The sequence below is a fragment of the Chiloscyllium punctatum genome, chromosome 6 (assembly GCF_047496795.1).
Source record: "Chiloscyllium punctatum isolate Juve2018m chromosome 6, sChiPun1.3, whole genome shotgun sequence".
Taxonomy (NCBI): Eukaryota; Metazoa; Chordata; class Chondrichthyes; order Orectolobiformes; family Hemiscylliidae; genus Chiloscyllium; species Chiloscyllium punctatum.
The window spans coordinates 27,333,066-27,353,983 of NC_092744.1; the positions used below are offsets into that span (position 1 = coordinate 27,333,066).

A 20,918-nucleotide genomic window follows, 5' to 3' on the forward strand; every position below is an offset into this window, starting at 1 on the left:
TTCAAAAAAAAAGTTGGCTGAAATAGTACTTCTTTAAATTGGAAATACACCAATTACCAGTTAGATCATAAATTCTAGAGGAGAAATTCAAGTAAAAATTTGGAAACTTACTGGCAAATAAAACAGTTCCTCATCGCCTGGTCGTCGTTTCTTATTACTGATTGAGGCTACCTGGATCCCCTGATTCACATGACGGACTATAAGAAAACATTCAAAAGAACTTTCTTAACTGATGTCATTTACAAAATACCTTGCAAGAACTGGAACAAACACTATATTGGATAAACAGGCAGAAAACTAGTCACTGGGATACATGAACACAAAAAGACATGACCCACTCTCACTGGTATCCTTACATACTGATGAGGAAGGACACCACTTTGACTGGGACAACACATTGAGCCTAGGACAAGCCAAACTGAGACACGCACGAGAATTCCGAGAGGCATTGCATTCCAAGCGGGACTCTATCAATAAACACATTGATTTGGATCCCATTTACCACTCCTGAGAAAAATAACAGGAAATGACATCACCACAGGAAATGACATCACCTACCCAAAGAAACCCAAACTCAAATAGAAAGCAGGCCATGCCACCAGTGCTTCATCCGGAGGCTCACTGATGATGTTAACTAGATTGGTGACGAAACCTTTGAAAACAAACATTCTAGCTCATCGAGCAAACCTACATCCAGAACCTCAACCTGAGCTATAAATCTTCTCGAAGCAGGCTAACTTTCTTAACAGCTCGAGTGCCAAATACAAGTGAATGTCAGCATTAATATCATTCATTCACATAAACTGGAACAACATTAATACTAAAAGCACCTTGTTTAGCTTCCCTCTGAGTTCTACTGTGGCAAAGGCATAGACGAAACCCTGCTAATGCATATTAATAGGGTTTTGTTGCCCTCCAAGGTTACAGTGCAGATATGGAGCAACCCTGAAGAAATTCCAGTGTTTGACTTTGATATGGAGCAGAGCAGTAGAAATCTATTGAAAAAAGCTGAAGCAAGGGAAAGACAGATTGCACACAGCATTTGCTTACCTCTGTTAACAAACAACAACTGCAGAAAAGTTTTGGTTGGGAGAGCACTGTCCTTAGCAGTGATGTGAAATACTGCCATACACCAATTTGACAGGAGGACCTAGTCCTGATATGCCACCTTGCTGTCACAATCAACTACCAAGGGAGAACTGTGTAATTACAATGAAATTAAAATCCCACTTTTTTTTAAGAAGCAACCTTTCATTTGTGCCTCTGTCCTGTCTTTTGTGATCAGTGTCCACAGCTCCTCAGTATATCGAAATGAAAACGTGCAAAGAACACCACAACTATGGCACGCACACGTGCGCACACACAGGTTGACATGTCTGTGTGGAGTTGGTGAGGGCTAATATAATTGAATGGGCTGGGTCAGTACAGCATTGGGAACAGTGGGTAACAAAACTCAAACTCATGCACAGCATTGGAATATCTACCGATATAAATTATGATGGTTTTGTGCCAGTCCAAATCTAAAGGGCAGACCAACTTTAGAAGGGGCCCCAGTAGTTACTTACGTCGCTTGCTAGTGTCGACACCTTTTGTTCCTTCAGTCACTTGCTGTTTGCGAATGCTATCTTCATCTGCTTTGCGGTCACGGCCAGGACAAGCGCAAATACGAGCTTCGAAGCAGCGACGGCCAAGAACCTGACCACTAGACACAAGAGAATGTGACATTAACACATGCCATTACATTAAAACTGAGACACCACAACTATAGGAACAGAATTAGGCCATTTGGCTTATAGAATCTGCTCTGCCATTTAATCATGGCTGACATGCCTTCTCCATGTAATCTTTGATCGCCTTTCCAATCAAGAACCGATGTAACTCTGCCTTTAATACATTTGATGTGTTAGCCTCCTCTGCAGTAATGAGTTTCACAGATTAACCACACTTCAGCTGAAGAAATTCCTCATCTCAGTTCTAAAAGATTGCCCCTTCACTCTGAGGCTATGTCCTTGGGTCCTAGTCTGTCCCACTAGTGGGAACATCTTCTCCACATCCACTTTATCCAGACCTCTCAGTTTTCTGGAAGTTTCAATCTGATTTTCCACACCCCCCACCCTTCTAAACTCCATTGAGTGCAGACCAAGAGTCCTCAACTGCTCCTCATCTTGCCCTTCATATGTTTCTTCTTCTTTGGATGGATTTCTGCTGTGCCTCCTGAATTACCCCCCAAGAAATTCTTGCCATTGCTGCTCCACTGTCCTCCCTGCTTGGCTCATCTTCAAATCAACTCTGGCCAGCTCCTCCCTCATGTCTTTGTAGTTACCATCACTCAAATGTAATACTGTTACATCCAATTCCAGCTTCTCCCTCTCAAACTGCAGGGTGAATTCTACCTTATTACAACTACTCACCTCATGGAGTTTCTTCCCCTTAAGCTTCCTAATCAAGTCGGACTCATTACTCATCACCAAATTTATAAATTGGATCCAAAACACTTTGTAACATACAAATTAATTGTGTACAGGAACCAAAGATGTTGGAATGACATTCATTATTTATACTCTTGTATCTCATTTACATCGAATAATATTCTGCAAAAAACCTGAGGATGTTTTAAAACCTTCAAGATGCAATTGGACTGAATACAGCATGGTACAGAAAATTACCAATAACATGGGTTCAGAAACCATGAGAGAATGAGAAAGGTACTATATAAATTCACATTGTCCTTGCCAAAGTTTATAAGCAACCTGTACAAATTCTCTCTTTTTGGGAGGTTTGTCTGCATCAACTAACTTCTGTAACCTGTGAGACAAGACAATAATTTATGCACTTCTACAAATGTTGAAGTGGCAACAACGAGGCCATACCCATTTTACACTATCCTTATCCAGATAGCTTTGAGATGTATTTTAGTATCAGAATAAAGAAAAAAGACACTACTCTAGTGCAAGTGGGAGAGTCAGAGAGTATTATGAAATTCACTTGGTAAATGTGTTTATGTAAACTCAAACCCCAATCTATAAGGAGCCCATGCTACTTACTCCCTGTTTTCCAAGGTGACAATGATGAGGATAGGACGCCGGTTCATTCCTCCAACACAGCTGCTGTTACACATGAAGTTATACAGGATTGTGGTGAATTCAGTGCCAACCTGGTTTAAAAATTGGTGAATGGAACAAAACATAAACTGAAGTTCTTCTGTACAGTTATGCATTACGTCAAAAATATGCTGATACTGAGGCAATTGCATGAATTTTGTAGCTCCACTACACACCAAGTTAATTGACTTGCTGGGGTGACACTGAAAACATTGACAACAATTCTAACCTTGTCAATAGGTCAAAACAGTGATATTGAATCAGTTGCTGATTCTTATTTCTTGAATTTTCTTTTCCATATCAGTGGGCAGCATGGTGGCTAAGTGGTTAGCACGGCAGCCTCACAGCGCCAGGGTTCAATTATCTCCTCGGGCAACTGTCTGTGTGGAGGTTGCACATTCTCCCTGTGTCTGCATGGGTTTCCTTTGGGTGCTCCGGTTTTCTCCCACAACGCGCAGGTCAAGTGACCTGGCGATGCTCATTTTCCCATAGTGTTATGTGCATTAGGGTAGGGAAATGGTCTCGGGGGGTTAGTCTTTGGAGGGTCAGTATGGACTTGTTGGGCTGAAGGGCCTGTTTCCACACTGTAGGGAATCAAATCTAATAAAATGGGCAGACAGCTCACTGGGGCAGAGTATACAAGGACCAGATGACTCACCAGGGTAGAATGCAAAAAGTGCAGATGACTCATCAGGGCAGAGTGTAAAAGGGGCAAGATGACTCACTGAGACAGAGCATAAAAAGGGGTTGATGATTCACTGAGACAAAGTGCAAAAGGATTGATGATTCAATGGGGTGGAGTGTTAAAACGGCAGACAACTCACTGGGTAAAGTATAAAAAAGGTGCTCAATATGCACAGCTATAATCATTAAAACCATGTAAGCAACACAATCCCACAGACAGTGAAATAATCAGTGGGCAGACTACTTTCCACTCACAAACATGTTCCTTACTTCAAAACGGATTAGCAACGTAGAGATCCAGGGGATATACCTTACCTGTGGTGGTTCATAGGGCACCATGACACTTTGCCTCCCAGTAATTGGGTCCTCAACATACTGGGCATGGCTGCTTCCCTCCACTCGGATTAGGTGGCTTGGTGGGGCCACTTGACCTACAGGAACAATGTCGAGTTAAAAGGGAGTGCATTATTCATTCACAAAATCAAAGACAATGATATTTCCCCCAATACTCAGCTATTACATCAGGAAATCAAACAAATTATAGTGAAGGACTCATTCGAGCAGAATACTATCTATCATTTACACTTCAGCCTCCCCCCATTCCCCCTTCTCACCTTCAACATATACACAAACATTTTGCTGACCAAAATCAGATCTAGAGGTTTTAGATTAGTGGTGCTGGAAGAGCACAGCAGTTCAGGCAGCATTGGAGGAGCAGCAAAATTGACGTTTCGGGCAAAAGCAGACAGCCTGAAGTGTGGAGAGATAAGCTAGAGGAGGGTGGGGGTGGGGAGAAAGTAGCATGGAGTACAATAGGTGAGTGGGGGGAGGGGATTAAGGTGATAGGTCAAGGAGGAGGGTGGAGTGGATAGGTGGAAAAGAAGATAGGCAGGTAGGACAAGTCCTGGGGACAGTGCTGAGCTGGAAGTTTGGAACTAGGGTGAGGTGGGGGAAGGGGAAATGAGGAAACTGTTGAAGTCCACATTGATGCCCTGGGGTTGAAGTGTTCTGAGGCGGAAGATGAGGGAGCGGCGGTGAAGGAGGCCCAGGACCTCCATGTCCTCAGCAGAATGGGAGGGGGAGTTGAAATGCTGGGCCACAGGGCAGTGTGGTTGATTGGAGGAGTTCCTCACCACCAGACGCCTGGAGGAAGAATGCCTCGTCTTCCGCCTCGGAACACTCCAACCCCAGGGCATTAATGTGGACTTCAACAGTTTCCTCATTTCCCCTTCCCCCACCTCACCCCAGTTCCAAACTTCCAGCTCAGCACCGTCCCCATGACTTGTCCAACCTGCCTATCTTCTTTTCCACCTATCCACTCCACCCTCCTCCCTGACCTATCACCTTAATCCCCTCCCCCACTCACCTATTGTACTCCATGCTACTTTCTCCCCACCCCCACTCTCCTCTAGCTTATCTCTCCACGCTTCAGGCTCTCTGCCTTTATTCCTGATGAAGGGCTTTTGTCCGAAACATCGATTTTGCTGCTCTCCAATGCTGCATGAACTGCTGTGCTCTTCCAGCACCACTAATCCAAAATCTGGTTTCCAGCATCTGCAGTCATTGTTTTTACCTCAGATCTAGTGGTGGTCACTGGACCTTAAACATTAATTCTGCTTTTTCTCTAGATGCTGTCAGAATTGCTGCATTTTTCCAGCAATTTCTGAGCACCTGGTTTTCTTGATTATTTGTGTTATGACAATATCACTGCAGCAAAATCTCCTCCCCAACTGTGCAAGTAACAGCATCTGACACAGCAATGTGATGATCTGCAACCCTTACTTGCGCACATACTATGGCCTGTATTATATGCATATAGGTTGCAGTTCAATGTGTTACCTGTTGCTGATGTATGGGGTGAGGTTGCACGCTGCACATCATTGAACAACCCGGTCTTGAAATAAAGTCAGCTTGTTTGAAATACAATCTTGACCTTCTTCTCAATGTGAACAAACTGATAAAACCCACCAAATCAGAATTACATTGGCTGTATCCTACTTATGGATATCAACCTACCAATCATTTTTAACGATGGACCAAAAGTATCAGACCTCACATTTATTTCAATTTGGTTTAACAAATACTAAAAACTGGAGTACTGAAGAAGTGTTCAGCTACAGGTCAAACCTGACAACTACGTTCAGGAAAATTTAAGGAGCTGAAGACTGGATTTAATTATGGTATGATGCCTTGGATTATTTTTAGCTTTCTGTGCCATCCTATGAATAGAAACCCTCAATTAACTTTAAATAGGTGGGAGAACGTGAGCTTGAAAGCTCAGAAGTAAAAAGCTCTAGCCAATATTAGTCTAAAGATTCATCGCACTGTTCATGAATGTGCACCAATTATATAGTATCTGACTGCACACAGAAAATGAGTACAGTATGACATTTCAATGACACCAAAACCTAACAATTTGAAGATTGGTCAAAAAGTGTGACAGATCATAAAGAATTTTTTGGTTATTTTAGTTTTGATGCAGCATTCTGTTAATGAGCTACTCAGCCTTACCTATCATTGAAAAAACCTTAGAGTAGACAGCTTTAGGGATTAAAGTCAAAGGGTGTGGTACTGGAAAAGCACAGCCAGTCAGGCAGCATCCGAGGAGCAGGGGAGTCTACATTTCGAGCATAAGCTCTTCACCAGCGACTCCTGATGATCAGCTAATGCTCGAAATGTGGATTCTCCAGCTCCTTGGATGCTGCCTGACCGGCTGTGCTTTTCCAGCACCACACTCATCAACTCTGACCTCCAGCATCTGCGGTCCTCATTTTCTCCAACTTTAGGGATTAACCAGGTGTTGCTCTCTGAGCAATACTACAGGCTGTATGTCACATGTGGGCAGTCTACAGAGTAAAAGAAGGCAACACAGACATTTAGGAAGGGATTGAAAGTGTATTATTCTAAAACTGTACATGAAAACCTAAATCACTTCAGCCTTAACAGGGCATTGTCTATGTGTTAATGTATTTTGAGTAGAGAAAGAGTCCTATATCAGTTAGGTGTCTTAAAGTGATGAGAGGTTTCTGGCGCAAGAACATACAAATAAATGCAAAATGTTGGTCATTCAGCTCCCATATGTCTCTCCACATCCCCTTCTTACCCCAGAAGCCCTGCTCCTTTAAGATTCTGATATTTAAAGAAACAGTCAGGTAGCCTTACCATCATTGAACTCTCGACTCAGCTCATGATTTGGGCATCGTTTCACCACTTCAGTAACATGCTCTGCCTTCTTGTACACTGGCATGGCCCGAATCACAGCACCTTGTGGTGGTTGTGTCATCACTTTGATCTGGATTGGACATGTCTTGGCAATCTGACAGTATAATTTCTTGAGTTCTGGAGAATACTAGTAGGAACAGGAGAAACAGTATTGAGCTTGACATTTATATAGCAACAGTTGATTTAATTCACAGTTTTTGATTGGCCCCTCATTGCATTTTAGCTGCCAGTCTTAAAACATCACAAGTGTGAAGAACAGGATTATGGATTAGCAAATTATATTAGAAATCTTACAAGTTGTACGTATTGGTCAGAATATAGAGTACTGGAGTTGGGAGGTCACGTTGCGGCTGTACAGGACATTGGTTAGGCCACTGTTGGAATATTGGAAGGAGGTTGTGAAACTTGAAAGGGTTCAGAAAAGATCAACGAGAATGTTGCCACAGTTGGAAGATTTGAGCTGTAGGGGGAGGTTGAATAGGCTGGGGCTGTTTTCCCTGCAGTGTCAGAGGCTGCGGAGTGACCTTATAGAGGTTGATAAAATTGAGGGGGGCATGGATAGGATAAACAGACAAAGTCTTTTCCCTGGGGTGAGGGAGTCCAGAACTAGAGGGCATAGGTTTAAGGTGAGAGGGGAAAGATACAAATGGGACTGGAGGAGCAACTCTTTCACGCAGAGGGTAGTGTGTATATTGAATGAGCTGCCAGAGGAAATGGAGGCGGCTGGTACAATTGCAGCATTTAAAAGGCATCTGAAAGGGTATATTATTAGGAAGGATTTAGAGGGATACGGGCCATGTGCTGGCAAATGGGACTAGATTAGGTGAGGATATCTGGTCGGCATGGACACGTTGAACCGAAGTATGTGTTTCCGCGCTGTACATCTCTGAGACTCTAAGTAAATTATTAAATATAGATGAACTGAATCTTGCAAGTGGACACGATACTAATAGTCAATTCCTATAGCTGCAGTTCATATGGAAGTTTATAATGTAGTGAAGTTGTACTGGAGTTGAAACTCATTGCATATTATTGGTGTGTTTCATTGAAAGCTCACATGCATCACTGAAATAATCAAGGAGGTGGTATTAGAGTCCTATAGCATGGTCCAACTCATCCATGTTGACCAAGTTTTCCAAATTAAATTGGTCTCACTTGCCTGCGTTTGGCCCATATCCCTCCAAACCTTTCACATTCATGCACCTTTCAAAATGTCTTTTGAATGTTCTGACTGTACCTGCCACTTCCACTTCCTCTGGCAGTTCATTCCACATATGAACCACACTATGTGTGAAAGAGTTGCCCCTCAGGTCCTTTTCAAATCTTTCTTCTCACCTTAAAAATATGCCCTCTAGTTTTGAACTTGTCACGCCAGGGAAGAGACCTTTGCTATTCACCTTATCTATATGCCTCAATTTTACAAACCTCTATAAGGTTATCCCTCAATGTCCTATGCTCCACTGAGAAAAAGTCCCAAACTATCCATATTACTCAAACGCTCCATTCCCAGCAACATCCTGGTAAAACCTTTCTGAACAGTCTTCAATTTTAAAATATCCTTGCTGTAACATAGCAACCAGAACTGTACACAGCATTCCAAAAGCGGTCACATCAACACCCTGTACAACTTCAACATAACATCCCAACTCTCATACTCAATGGTCTAAGCAATGAACACAAACGTTCTAAACAATGTCTTAACCACACTGTCTGTGATGCAAATTTCAAAAAGAACTATGTACCCGAACCCTAGCTGTCTCTATTCAACAACGTTACCCACGGCCCTACCATTAATTGTATCAATCCTGCCCTTGTTTCCTTTACCAAAATGCAATACCTTGCATTTATCCAAATTAAACTGCATCTGTCACTCCTCAGCCCACTGGTCCAACTGGTCAAGATCCATTTGTAATCTTAGATAGCCTTCTTCACTGGCGACCACACCAACATTTCTGGTGTCATCTGCAAACGTACCTCCTAAGTTCTCATCTATATCTTTCTTGTGACTGACAAAATTGGACCCAGCACTCAACCCTGTGGAACACCACTGGTTACAGACTTCCATCCGGATAACCAACCTTCCTCCACCGCCTACTATCAAGCCAATTTTGTATTCAATTGACAAGCCATCTCTGAAGCCTTTGTGATCTAACTTTACTTATTTGTCTACCATGCAGAATATTGACAAAAGGCTTTATTAAAGTCCATGTAGACAATATCTACTACTCTTTTCGGTTATGTCCTCAAAAAACTCAATCAAGTTAATGAGACACCATTTCCTATGCACAAAGTCATACTGACTATTCCTAATCAGTCCTTCCTTCTCCAAATGTTTGCAAATCCTCTCAGAATCTCCTGCAACAGTTTATCCAATACTGATGTCAGATTCACAGGTCTATAGTTCAACCATATTATAATCTTTCATAAAGGAACATTAGCCACCCTCCAGTCCTCTGACACTTCACTCATTGCTGTAGGTGATAGAAATATCTCTGCTAGGGGTTCTGCAATTTCTTCCCTAGCTTCCTGCAATGTCCTGGGATACACTTCATCAGGTCCCAGAGATTCATCTACCTTTATGTTTCTTTTTGAAGACTTCCAGCACTTCCTCTTCTGAGAGATGGACTGTTTTCATGACATGAATATGGATTTATCCTAATTCGTTAGCCTCCATTGGTATTATGAAGGAACAAGATCAAATGACTAACAGGCTCGGTGGAACCAATACTGCTTTTTCCAAACAAGCTCAGCCAGAATTGTCCAATTACTCACTTACTGGCCTGCAACTTCCAAGTCCAGGGAAATAAGTAATTGTGTTTGGAACTGTGGGGTGGTGACATGCACATGTGGAATGTGCAGTACTGCTGGGTCCACACAAGAAGAATGTCATATCTTAAGAGTTCAAGAAAATATAGGAAGCTTTTAAATTCAGAAGTTTTTCAATTGAAAAGGCCCCAACTACAATTCACCTCAATTGCACCCTCAAGCAATGAATTCAGGAAACACGGAGGACAGTTTCAACTGACATTTATAAATACCATTATCTCAACTGACTAACATATTTAATGATAAGTACAGATATAGACTGGCCAAATGTCAGTAAACTAAGTTCATTATGACAGATTCTGTAACTCAGTAAATTTTAGACAAGAAACCTTTAGCATATCAAACCCTCCCTGGTATACAGAACGTACAGCGCAGGAACAGGCCCTTCAGCCCACCATGACTGAGCTGACCAGATCATTCTAAACTAATCTCATCTGCCTGCACATGGCTGTATCCCTCTATTTCCTGTTCATGTGTTTGCCTAAATGTCTCAAACGTTGCTATCATTTCTACTTCTACAATCTCCCCTAGCCTACCAGCCCATTAAAAACAAATCTGCCTTTAACTGCTCCATTAAATTTTCCCCTTCACACTAAATCTATGCTCCCGAGCATTTCACATTTCTACTCTGGGAAAAGATTCTGTCTATCCACCCCATCCATGCCTATCATTTATATACTTTATCAGGTTTCCCCTCAGCCTCGGATACCCTAAGGAAAACATCCAAGCTTGTTTAACCTCTCCTTACAGCTAATACACTTCAATCCAGGCAACACCCTAGTAAACCTCTTCAGCACTCTCTCCAAAAGCTTCACATCCTTCCTGTAGTGTAGCAACCAGAACTGCCCACAATACTCCAAAAGTACATTTCTAATAAGCCAAATCTTACAAAAATCTTTCTAGCTTCTCCTTGAGAAGCATTAACATATTTGGTTTCACTGCCTGCATCTGTATTTTCGTTCCTCAGATTACCTAAGTTTTACTTGTGCAAGATTTCATTCTCTCTGATCAGAATGATACAACCCTACCTACTGGGATCATTTCACTTGTGTAGTGAGATGCTGACGGAATATACAGGCCAGCCTAAGGAATTTGTACCCCACATAAACTCACAGCCATTAGTCCTTATTGGAGTTGGCTCTTCAGTAAATTAGATTTGCATGAAAGATTTAAAAAACAACTTAAAAAGTTATCGAACCTAAGAGTGGCTTATTCTAATCAAATCCATATCAACTGTGAGGTTTAAGGAAAAGATCACTTTTACTTTCATTAATCACTTGAATAAATAATACTCTGCTAAAGGAGGTCACACTGGTAAACCTTTCATCCAGATATTGAATTTTTTAGCAACAATTAAAGATATTTGATGGCTATCAAAGGAACATCTCAGGATGTTAAGGTACCTTAAGTGCCCTAAAATTTAGGGAAAAAAGATGACTATTTATTGCTACTTATTCGCTTAGCCTTGCTAGATTGTTGGCATGCATGGAGTTTAAAAAAGAACAAAATATGGAGCAGCTACAATGTACCTTCTCAGTACTGGCCTGTATACTCTCACTCAATGTCAATGATGAAGCATTCTACAAGTCAGCATCTCCAGAAAGCAGAGAACAGTGATTTAAAACAAAGTGTGTGTGCTTTTGAGAAGAGGTATGTCCCCCACTGTTTGAATACAATATGCATTAAAAGGCAAGATGTGGGTCAGAGATAAACCCGAGGAGAGCATGACCCCTGTCACTGTAAATCTGTCTTTACCTCAACAAACAGGTGAGCAATATCATGCAATCGCTCCTTGCCTTCAGGTGTTGTGCAGCTGACAAAAAGTTCTTACAAAGTAGCATTAAGTGGAACTGACTCTTCTGTCACTACACATGCAAAAGATCTGCACAAATTCAGAATTTTAATTTAAGCCCATCCTTCTAGTTTACAGGAATCAGGAGAGATTTCATGATGATCTAACAGGGCAGTATTCACATAAGTGGTGCCATGAACGTCTTGCTGTGGGTTGTCAAGTTGCAACCCCACCACATACAGCAGAGGCAAGCAACTGTTACTGTCAACTCATGGTTGGAAGCAAAATTAATATGGTTGCGAGAAAGAAGGCAGAGAAATAATACAAAGGATATACAAACATTGTAGTGCTGATGAGTGAAAGATTCTAACTTCATTGCGCTTCTCAGCGATGGTTAAAACAAAGGCGTGCATAAGATCATAAGAAATGGGAATAGGTGGCGGTCATTCGGCTCATTGAACTTGATACATTGTTCACTTGGATCACAGCACCCTATGCCCACTTTCTTGCCCTTTCCCCACAACCCTTGATTAACCAAGTGATCAAGTATCTTATCTATTTCACCCTTAAATATACACAAGACCTCTGCGCCCAACAGCTCTTGGTGGTAAGAAGTTCCAAGGACTCGCAATGCTGAGAAGAAATTCCTCTTCCTCTCAGTCTTAAATTAGCACCTTTTATCCTAAGGCTATGTCCTCTGGTCCTGGACTCTCCCACAAGGGAAAAATATCTGCACAGCATTTTTCCTGTCAAGCCCCATAAGAATGCATACCAATGAAATCACTTTGCATTCTTCTAAACTCCAGTGAGTAAAGTCTTAACCTCATAAGACAATTTTCCAAACCTAGCGAACTGTCTTCAATGAAATATAATCTTTTCTTAAATAAGGGGACCAAAACTGCTCCAGATGTGGTCTCACCAGGGCCTTGTACTCTCGCTGCAACACTTCCCTCGTCTTATACTTCAAATGCCTTGAAATAACAGCCTACATACCATTAGTCTTTTTGATAACCTGCTATACGTGTGCACTAGCCTTTTGCATTTTGTATACAAGGAAGGACATGCTGGCATTGGTGGGTCCAGAGATGGTTTACATGAATAATCCTGGGAATGAATGGTTGCCATATGAGAAACAGTTGAGAACTCAATGGCACTTAGAGGAATAGGGGGAAGCTGAGTGAAGGGACAACCCTTTAGAACTGAGATGAGGAGAAATTTCTTCAGTCAGAGGGTGGGTAATCTGCGCTGTGCTGTAAGAGGGCTATAGAGATCAAGTCATTGGATGAATTTAAGACAGATATGACTTGATTTGGTTCGATTAGCAAAGGGATCAAGGGTTACAGGGAGAAGACAGGAGAATGGGGCTGAGAAACTTATCAACCATGATTGAATGGCAGAGGAAACTCTAAGCTGAATGGCCTAATTCTGCTCCAATTATTTTATGGTCTTATTGAAATAATACTGTTTCTTTGGTCTCTTCCAAAATGAACAACCTCATATTTTCCCACAATATATTCTATCTGCCAACTTCTTGTCCACTTAACCAATCAATAGCTCTCTGCAAACTGTTTGCATCCCTCTTGCAATCAGCCTTTCCACCTAATTTTGTGTTGTCTACAAATTTGGCAACAGTACATTCAGTCTTCTTCCAACTCTCAGTTGCGGTTGCAGCACTGATCTCTGTGGAACCCCACTTGTCACCAACTAGAAAAAGAACCTTTTATCCTCATTTGCTGTTTCCTGCAGAAGCAGAGGGATGTGTATGCATGCACGCACATATTTGCATGAAAGACTGAAGGTTGCAGAACAAGGCAAAAGTGCAATTACTAAAGCATACAGAATTCTAGGCTTCATAAGGAGGGCACAATGTACAAAAGCAAGGATGCTATAATAAACTTATGTAAAATGCTGGTTTAGCCTGCACTGAATATTGCATCCAGTTCTGGACACCACACTTTAGGAAGGATGTAAAACATTAAAATTGATGCGGAAAAGATTCACAAAAATGGGTCCAGTGGTGAGGAACTTCAGTTATATCGATAGTTTGGAAAAGTTGTGTGTGTAGTGCCAAAATAGGTTCACAGGCGGTTTAATTGAGGTATTTAAATTCCTGTGCTGTCTGGGCAGAGCAGCCAGGGAAAACTGGTATAAGTACCAGAGAATATAAACTTCAGATAATTGGAAAATGAAGTTTTAGCTTCCTGCTGTTCTTAACCATCCTATGATACTGTGTCTGGAGAGAATGGAGCAGGTCCATTTGCACTTTGAGCCAGTTACATTAATGTGGAGCTTGCTATAAGGCCTTCAGTAGGAAATGGATCTGCTCAATCCAAGTTTAAACTAAACTGCAATCTAAGCTAGTGCTTTCCTTCAAAAGAATTTCTAGACAACAGTGACCCTCATTAAATATCTCTCTGCTTTTACTTCAAAATAGGTAGTAAAAAGGGTCAGTTTTAAGCTCACCAGCATACACCTGCATTTTACAGAAGAAAGTAATAGTCAATAGAATTATGATTTTTAGGTAAACAATTTTTAAATCAGTATTACAAAACTTTATGCAGTATCCTTCTCTGGGCTGGGACATCCAGTAGTTGGGGAAATCTTTCCTGTCTGTCCCCAACTGGCTCCATTGCGAACAGCAGGATGGTACAAGACTGAACTAGCCCTACCAAATGCAGCAAAACCTTCTGACCCCAGGATGACCCATAGCCCAAGTACAAGATTCAGAACTGCTGAATGCTCCATGTGTTGGCTGCGATTCAGTGGATCAAACACTTGCCTTCAGGTCTTAATCGTGTGGGTTTAAGCCCGACTTCATTGATAGGAGCACAAAATCTTGGCTGACCCTCTAAATATTGAAGGGGTGCACCACTGTTGGAGATACTGTCTTGTTGATGAAACATTTAATTGATGCCATGTCTGTTCGCTAAGGTTGACATAAAAGATCATGTGACACTATTGTAAACTAGTGCAGAGAATTTATTTTTAGTGTCCTGACTGATATTAATTTGGCAATAAGTGTCACAAAACCAAACTACTCAGCCATCTGGAATTTTTGTTGTGCATTAATTATTTGTGACATTGCTATTTTACAACAGTAATTATATTTCACAAACTACTTCATTGACAGTGAAACATGCTATATAAATGCAAGTTTTTTTTTACTGCTTACCCTTTATTTCACAGTTATTGCACTTCAATTGTTCCAAACATTTCTCAATGCTCACAACTTTCTTTTCCTTGTTAAGTTTTCAAACATTAATTTAAGGGTAACCCTCCACACCGCCACTCTACTTCAGCAGACCACCCCCAACCCCCACACCCTGTTTGATTTTAGAAAATGCACTCCTTTGCAAGTATTCTGTGTGCGCATGTGTGTGTGTGCCAAGTCCTGTCAGCTAACACCTGCCTTCTTTCGCAATATGCCGCCAGTCAAGGTGTGTCTCTCAAAAAAAAAATCCTGGACAATTGTGCTGATGTTGGATCAGACGCCCTCGGAGCATTTAGCTCTTTCCACTGAACTCCCAGCTGCTGCCAGCTGTCAGTCTCTCGATAAATTACTTCAAAGCTGCAACGTTCTCTGACACTCCCAGGTGCTGACATCAGACAGGTGGGTCTTCGACACGGCTAACTTGTCAGTATCCACGCGACAGGATATGTCCATTAAACCAACCACAAAAGAATTAATGCAGATGCCACAGTAATTCTCCAAACCCTCAGGGCAAGAATTGTTAAACACTGGTAATACTGCACTCTCAAACAGCTGCACACAGCAAAATGATCCCACTTACCAACAGTCTACAGCAGAAAACCAAAGTTACATAGGCTGCTAACCAGATTAGAAAGGCTTGCTTTATCCCTTTCACAAACTCAGGACGTGAGCAGATGGGACAGAACTAACTGGCTCAGGCTTGGAAGGCTGAAGGGCCTGTTCTTCTGCTGCAATTTTCGTTGTTCTTGTTCTTTGATTCAGATTTTTAAAAACCTTTTTGCCTAAGATAAATGATCTACTGTTTAGCTGTGCCATGTTACAGAATCAACCAGAATAAGGTTCACTTCCGTTTCACCTTTGTGAATCTAATCAGAACACATCAAGTTGTTAATAACTACCCCAAACGTTTCGGAATACTCAGCAGAATCCATCATTAAGTCCAACAGAAGAAGATTTCAAATGTGTTTGATCACTGATGAAAGCAGACTGCAGAGGCCAGTCTGATGTATACATTTCAGCTAAGTTAGGCAGAAACGTGCCAATCTGTGAAAAATTTCGCCCTAGTTAAAACAGCCACAAATGCACAAACACAAATAGTATGTGGTAATTTTCTTTGCTGTGGCTGCAGTGATGCAGAACAGGAGAGAAGCTAGAGTTCACATTTTCAGACACGTACAGGAGAAGAGAGGGTTTGTATGATCTGAGGTTAGAAGAATGAGCCACCATCGCATTGGAACTTACAAAATTCTTCAAGGGCTAGACAGGGTAGATGCAGAAAAGATCCAGAAACAGCATGGTGTAAAACTTTCTATCATTGGAGGAACAAAAGGAGCAGAAAATGACATTCAACCTTCAAACCTGCTCACATTCGATTGGATCAATTCAGATTATCTACTTCAACACCATTTGCATATTCCTTGATGTCATTCGTATCTAGAAAATTAATTGATCCCTATCTTCAACATATTCAATGACTTAACTTCTGCTCTTTTCTGGGAGAGAATTCCAAACATCCACTACCCTCAGAGTGAAGAAACACCTTCTCATCTCAGTCCTATATAGTTAGCCTTGTTTTGATAATGTGTCATTGGTTCTAGCCAGAAGAAACTTCTTTTCTGCAACTACCCTATCTAGTCCTTGAAGAATTTTGTATGTTCCAATGAGATTGCAGGTCATCCTTTTCATTTGTAGATAATACAAACTAACTCTCCTCAATCTCCCTTCATTGTGTTCTCTCCATTCCCAACAATCTGTTTGAAGAATCTCCACTGCACCCCCTTTATAGCAAGTACATCCTATCTTAGGCATGTAGACCAGAGCCGCACACAATATTCTAGGTGTGGTTTCACTAATGTTCTATGCAACTGACACAAGGCTTCTTTTTGTTAAAGAATGGTCATACCTTACTAATTTGTTTGAATTTTTTGATAAATTAACAAGGATGATTGATGAGAGTAATGTAGTACTTGTTTTTTAGGCATTTAACAAGGTCTCACATGGCAGACTGGTTGGTAAAATGAAAACACAAGACATAAGTGAATAGAACATAGAACAGTACAGCACAGTACAGAACCTTCAGCCCTTTGTGTTGGGCCAAAGATCAAACTAACCTACATACCTTTTATTGTACTATCTTCCACGTGCCTATCCAAGAGTTGCTTAAATGTCCCTAGTGTATCTGACTCTACCACCACTAGATTAGATTACTTACAGTGTGGAAACAGGCCCTTCGGCCCAACAAGTCCACACCGCCCCGCCGAAGCGTAACCCACCCATACCCCTACATCTACATCTACCCCTTACCTAACACTACGGGCAATTTAGCATAGCCAATTCACCTGATGATTAGATTAGATTAGATTAGATTAGATTAGATTAGATTAGATTAGATTAGATTAGATTAGATTAGATTAGATTAGATTAGATTAGATTAGATTAGATTAGATTAGGCATTCCATGCACCCACTACTCTCTGTAACAAATCTATCTGAACCTTCCTCCAATTACTTTAAAATTATGACCTCCTCATGATAGACATTTCCACCATGAGGAAAAAGTCTCTGGCTATCCACTCTATGTCTCTCAACATCTTATATACCTCTATCAAGTCACCTCTCATCCTTCTTTGCTCCAATGAAAAAAAACCGTAACTCCCTCAACCTTTCTTCATTAGACATGCCCTCCAGTCCAGGTAACATCCTGGTAAATCTCCTCTGCACTCTCTCTCTAAAGCTTCCCCATCTTTTCTATAATGAGGCAACCAGAACTGAACACAATATTCCAAGTGTGGTCTAATCAGGGCTCTATAGAGCTGCAGCATACCCTTGTGGCTCTTAAACTCATTCCCTCTGCTAATGAAAGTCAAACTACCATATGCCTTCTTGACAACTCTATCAAACTGGTTGGCAATTTCGAAGGATCCATGGACATGGACCCAAAGATCTTTCTGTTCCTCCACATTGCCAAGAACCCTGCCTTTAATTCTATTCTGCATTCAAATTCAACCTTTCAAAGTGAACAACGTCACATTTTTCCAGGTTGAATTCCATCTGTCAGTTACCTGATATCCTGTAAATATCCCTTTGCAACCCACAACAGCCCTCCATACTATCGACAACTCCAATGTAGCAAGCTGGAATCAAAAATGGGTGCAGTGACAGAAAACAATGGTCAACAGATGTTTTTGCAACTGGGAAGCGATTTCCAGTAGCACTCCACTGGACTCAGTTTGAATCTCTTGCTGTTTGTGGTATATTATAATTTTGGACTTTTATGTGGAAGGCATCTTTGGGAAATTTGCAAGTGACAAAAATGAGCCAGGTAGTTGACAGTGGAGAGAATGGCTGTCCATTGTAGGGTGATATTCACGGTTTGCTTTAGGGGGTTGAAAGGTGATAAATTCAGACAAATACTAAGTTATGTATGTGGGGAGGGTAAATAAAGCAAAATACCCAATAAATCAGAAGGGTATTGAACAAGGTTGAGGAATTGAGAAACCTTGAAGTTCACATCCACAGGTTCATGAAGGTGACAGAAAAAGGTAGAGGAAGTGGCAGAGAAAGCACAAAGGATGCTTTCCTTCACTGGGTTAAGTACTGAATATAAAATCAGTGACATAACACTGGAATTACATATAAGGCTAGTTAGGTTAAACCTGGAATTTGTTTACAATTCTTGCCACTACATTACAGGAAGAATAAAATTGCTCTAGAGAGATTGCAGTGGATATATAGTTGCCAGAAAATGTTTAGATTAGATTAGATTACTTATAGTGTGGAAACAGGCCCTTCGGCCCAACAAGTCCACACCGCCCCGCCGAAGCGCAACCCACCCATACCCCTTACCTAACACTACGGGCAATTTAGCATGGCCAATTCACCTGACCTGCACATCTTTGGACTGTGGGAGGAAACCGGAGCACCCGGAGGAAACCCACGCAGACACGGGGAGAATGTGCAAACTCCACACAGTCAGTCGCCTGAGGCGGGAATTGAACCCAGGTCTCTGGCGCTGTGAGGCAGCAGTGCTAACCACTGTGCCACCGTGCCGCCCTATGTTGACTAGGGTAGGGCGGTCTTCCTTTTAACAGAGGAGGCTGAGGGGTGACTTAATTGAGATGTCTGAAATCATGAGGGGCTTGATTAGAGTGTGTAAGGAAGACCTGTTACCCATAGTGGAGAGGTTAATTGTCAGGTGTCACAAATGTAAGGTGATTGGTAAAAGGAATGAGAGAAAAAAAAAGCTTTCACCGAGAGGGTAGTAGTATCCGAAATTCACTGATGGTTTGGTGCTAGAGACAGAAACCCTCAGCGTATTTGAAAAGAAAGGGGATCTGCACTTGAAGTGCTGGAACTTGCAAGGCTACAGACCTATTGGAAATGGACTTATAGCAGGCACGATGGGCTGAATGGTCACTTTCTACACTATAACACTTCTATGACTTTTTGCACCTGTATTCAAATCATCTTGTGATAAAGATCAGCACCATTTTCCTTAACTGCTTGCTGCATCTGTATGCTAAATTTCAAACAAGCATAAGGTCCCTTTGGACATCAACGCTGCTCAAGCCTCAAACATTTACCAAATATTCTAAATCTCCATTTCTCTTGCCAAAGTGAATAGCTTCACACTTATGGACATCTTACAACATCTGCCATGTTATTGTCTGTTCTCTCAGCCTGTCCTTGAAATTTCTTGGCAGCATCCTCATAATTCACACTAAGTAGTTTTATATCACCAGCAAATTTGTGGAAATTTTACATTTAATACCCACTTCCAAATCATTAATGTAGATTATGAACAGCTGGGGCCTAAGTCTTAATCTCTGTAGTTCTTTACTAGAATTTATTTCAATCCATTTTTCTTTCGATTAACCAATCATCAATCTATGCCAGTATATTAGTCACTATCCCATATGCTCTAATTTTGTTCACTAAATTATTTCATAGCACCTTAGCAAAAGGAGTGTCGGCAATGAGGGGTGATATGTAGTGATGAGTCTGCAAACTATTTTGAACTGTGAGGACAACAAAGCAACACTACAAAAGGATTTAGGCAGTGCAATGGACAGAAAGATGGCACATGGAAGTTCAATGCAATGAAATGTAAAGTAGTACAGTTTTGAAGAACAGGGAGTGATAACAGAAATAAAGGTTAGAATTCTAAAGGGGACACAGGAGCACAGGGACTTGGGTGTATATATTCACAAATTATTAATGGTAACAGGACAGGTTGGACCAACAGTTATGTAAGGTATACTTTTGGTTTCATTAACAGGGTAAGTACAAGAGCAAAGAAGTTATGTTGAACTTACAAAGAACATTAATTTGGTCTCAGCTGGATTACTGTGTCCACTTTCAGTGCTATACTACAGCCCGAATATGAGGCACTGGGAAAAAAGTGTACAACAGGTTAATGAGAATGGGGTCCAGGAGTGAGGAGCTTCGGTTACCTGGACAGATTGAAGAAGCTAGGGCTATTCTCCTTGAAGAGTAGCCTTGATTCAAAATCACATGATGACTTGGAAGAGTAAATAGGGAAAACTGTTCCCACTTGTGAATAGGTCGAGAATGAGAGGGCACAGTATTATTGTAATGTGGAAAAAAAGTAAACACAATAGAAGGAAAATCTTTTTCACACACTGTGTAGCTAGTAACTGGAATGATTTGCTTGACAGTATAATGGAAGCAGGTTCAACTGAAGTTTTCAAAAGGGAATTAAATGGTTATTTGAAAAGAAATAATGAGACAGAACAAACATGATGGACTGAATGGCCTCCTACTGTACTGTGACAATTCTTTGATTCTGAGCATTTCAGAATGCTACTCAAATTCAATATCTTCAAGATAGCGTTACTTTTTCACAGAATATGTTGGAGACATTTGGCAAAGCAAAGTAGAGGTGCACCATCGCAGCGTGCTGGAGTGTACAGGACCATGGGGTGCCAGAGCTCGTTATGCAATTGGATGCTGGGATATGGGATTGCACTGTAATACAATGAACCAGATACACCAGGATATTTCACCTTAATAGGATTCATTGTTTTCATTAGTAAAATAACATCAACACTGAGTAAGGCTCT

General features: G+C 41.3%; 1 protein-coding gene across 1 annotated transcript in view; it reads right to left on the bottom strand.

Moving 5' to 3' along the window:
* LOC140478800 (tumor protein 63-like) overlaps window positions 1-20,918 on the bottom strand; it is a 300,795-nt gene that overhangs the window by 23,662 nt on the left and 256,215 nt on the right. The window contains 5 exon segments of the mRNA XM_072572189.1: window positions 112-197; window positions 1,566-1,702; window positions 3,045-3,154; window positions 4,101-4,216; window positions 6,948-7,134. Of these exon segments, the coding sequence (XP_072428290.1) occupies window positions 112-197; window positions 1,566-1,702; window positions 3,045-3,154; window positions 4,101-4,216; window positions 6,948-7,134 (636 nt within the window).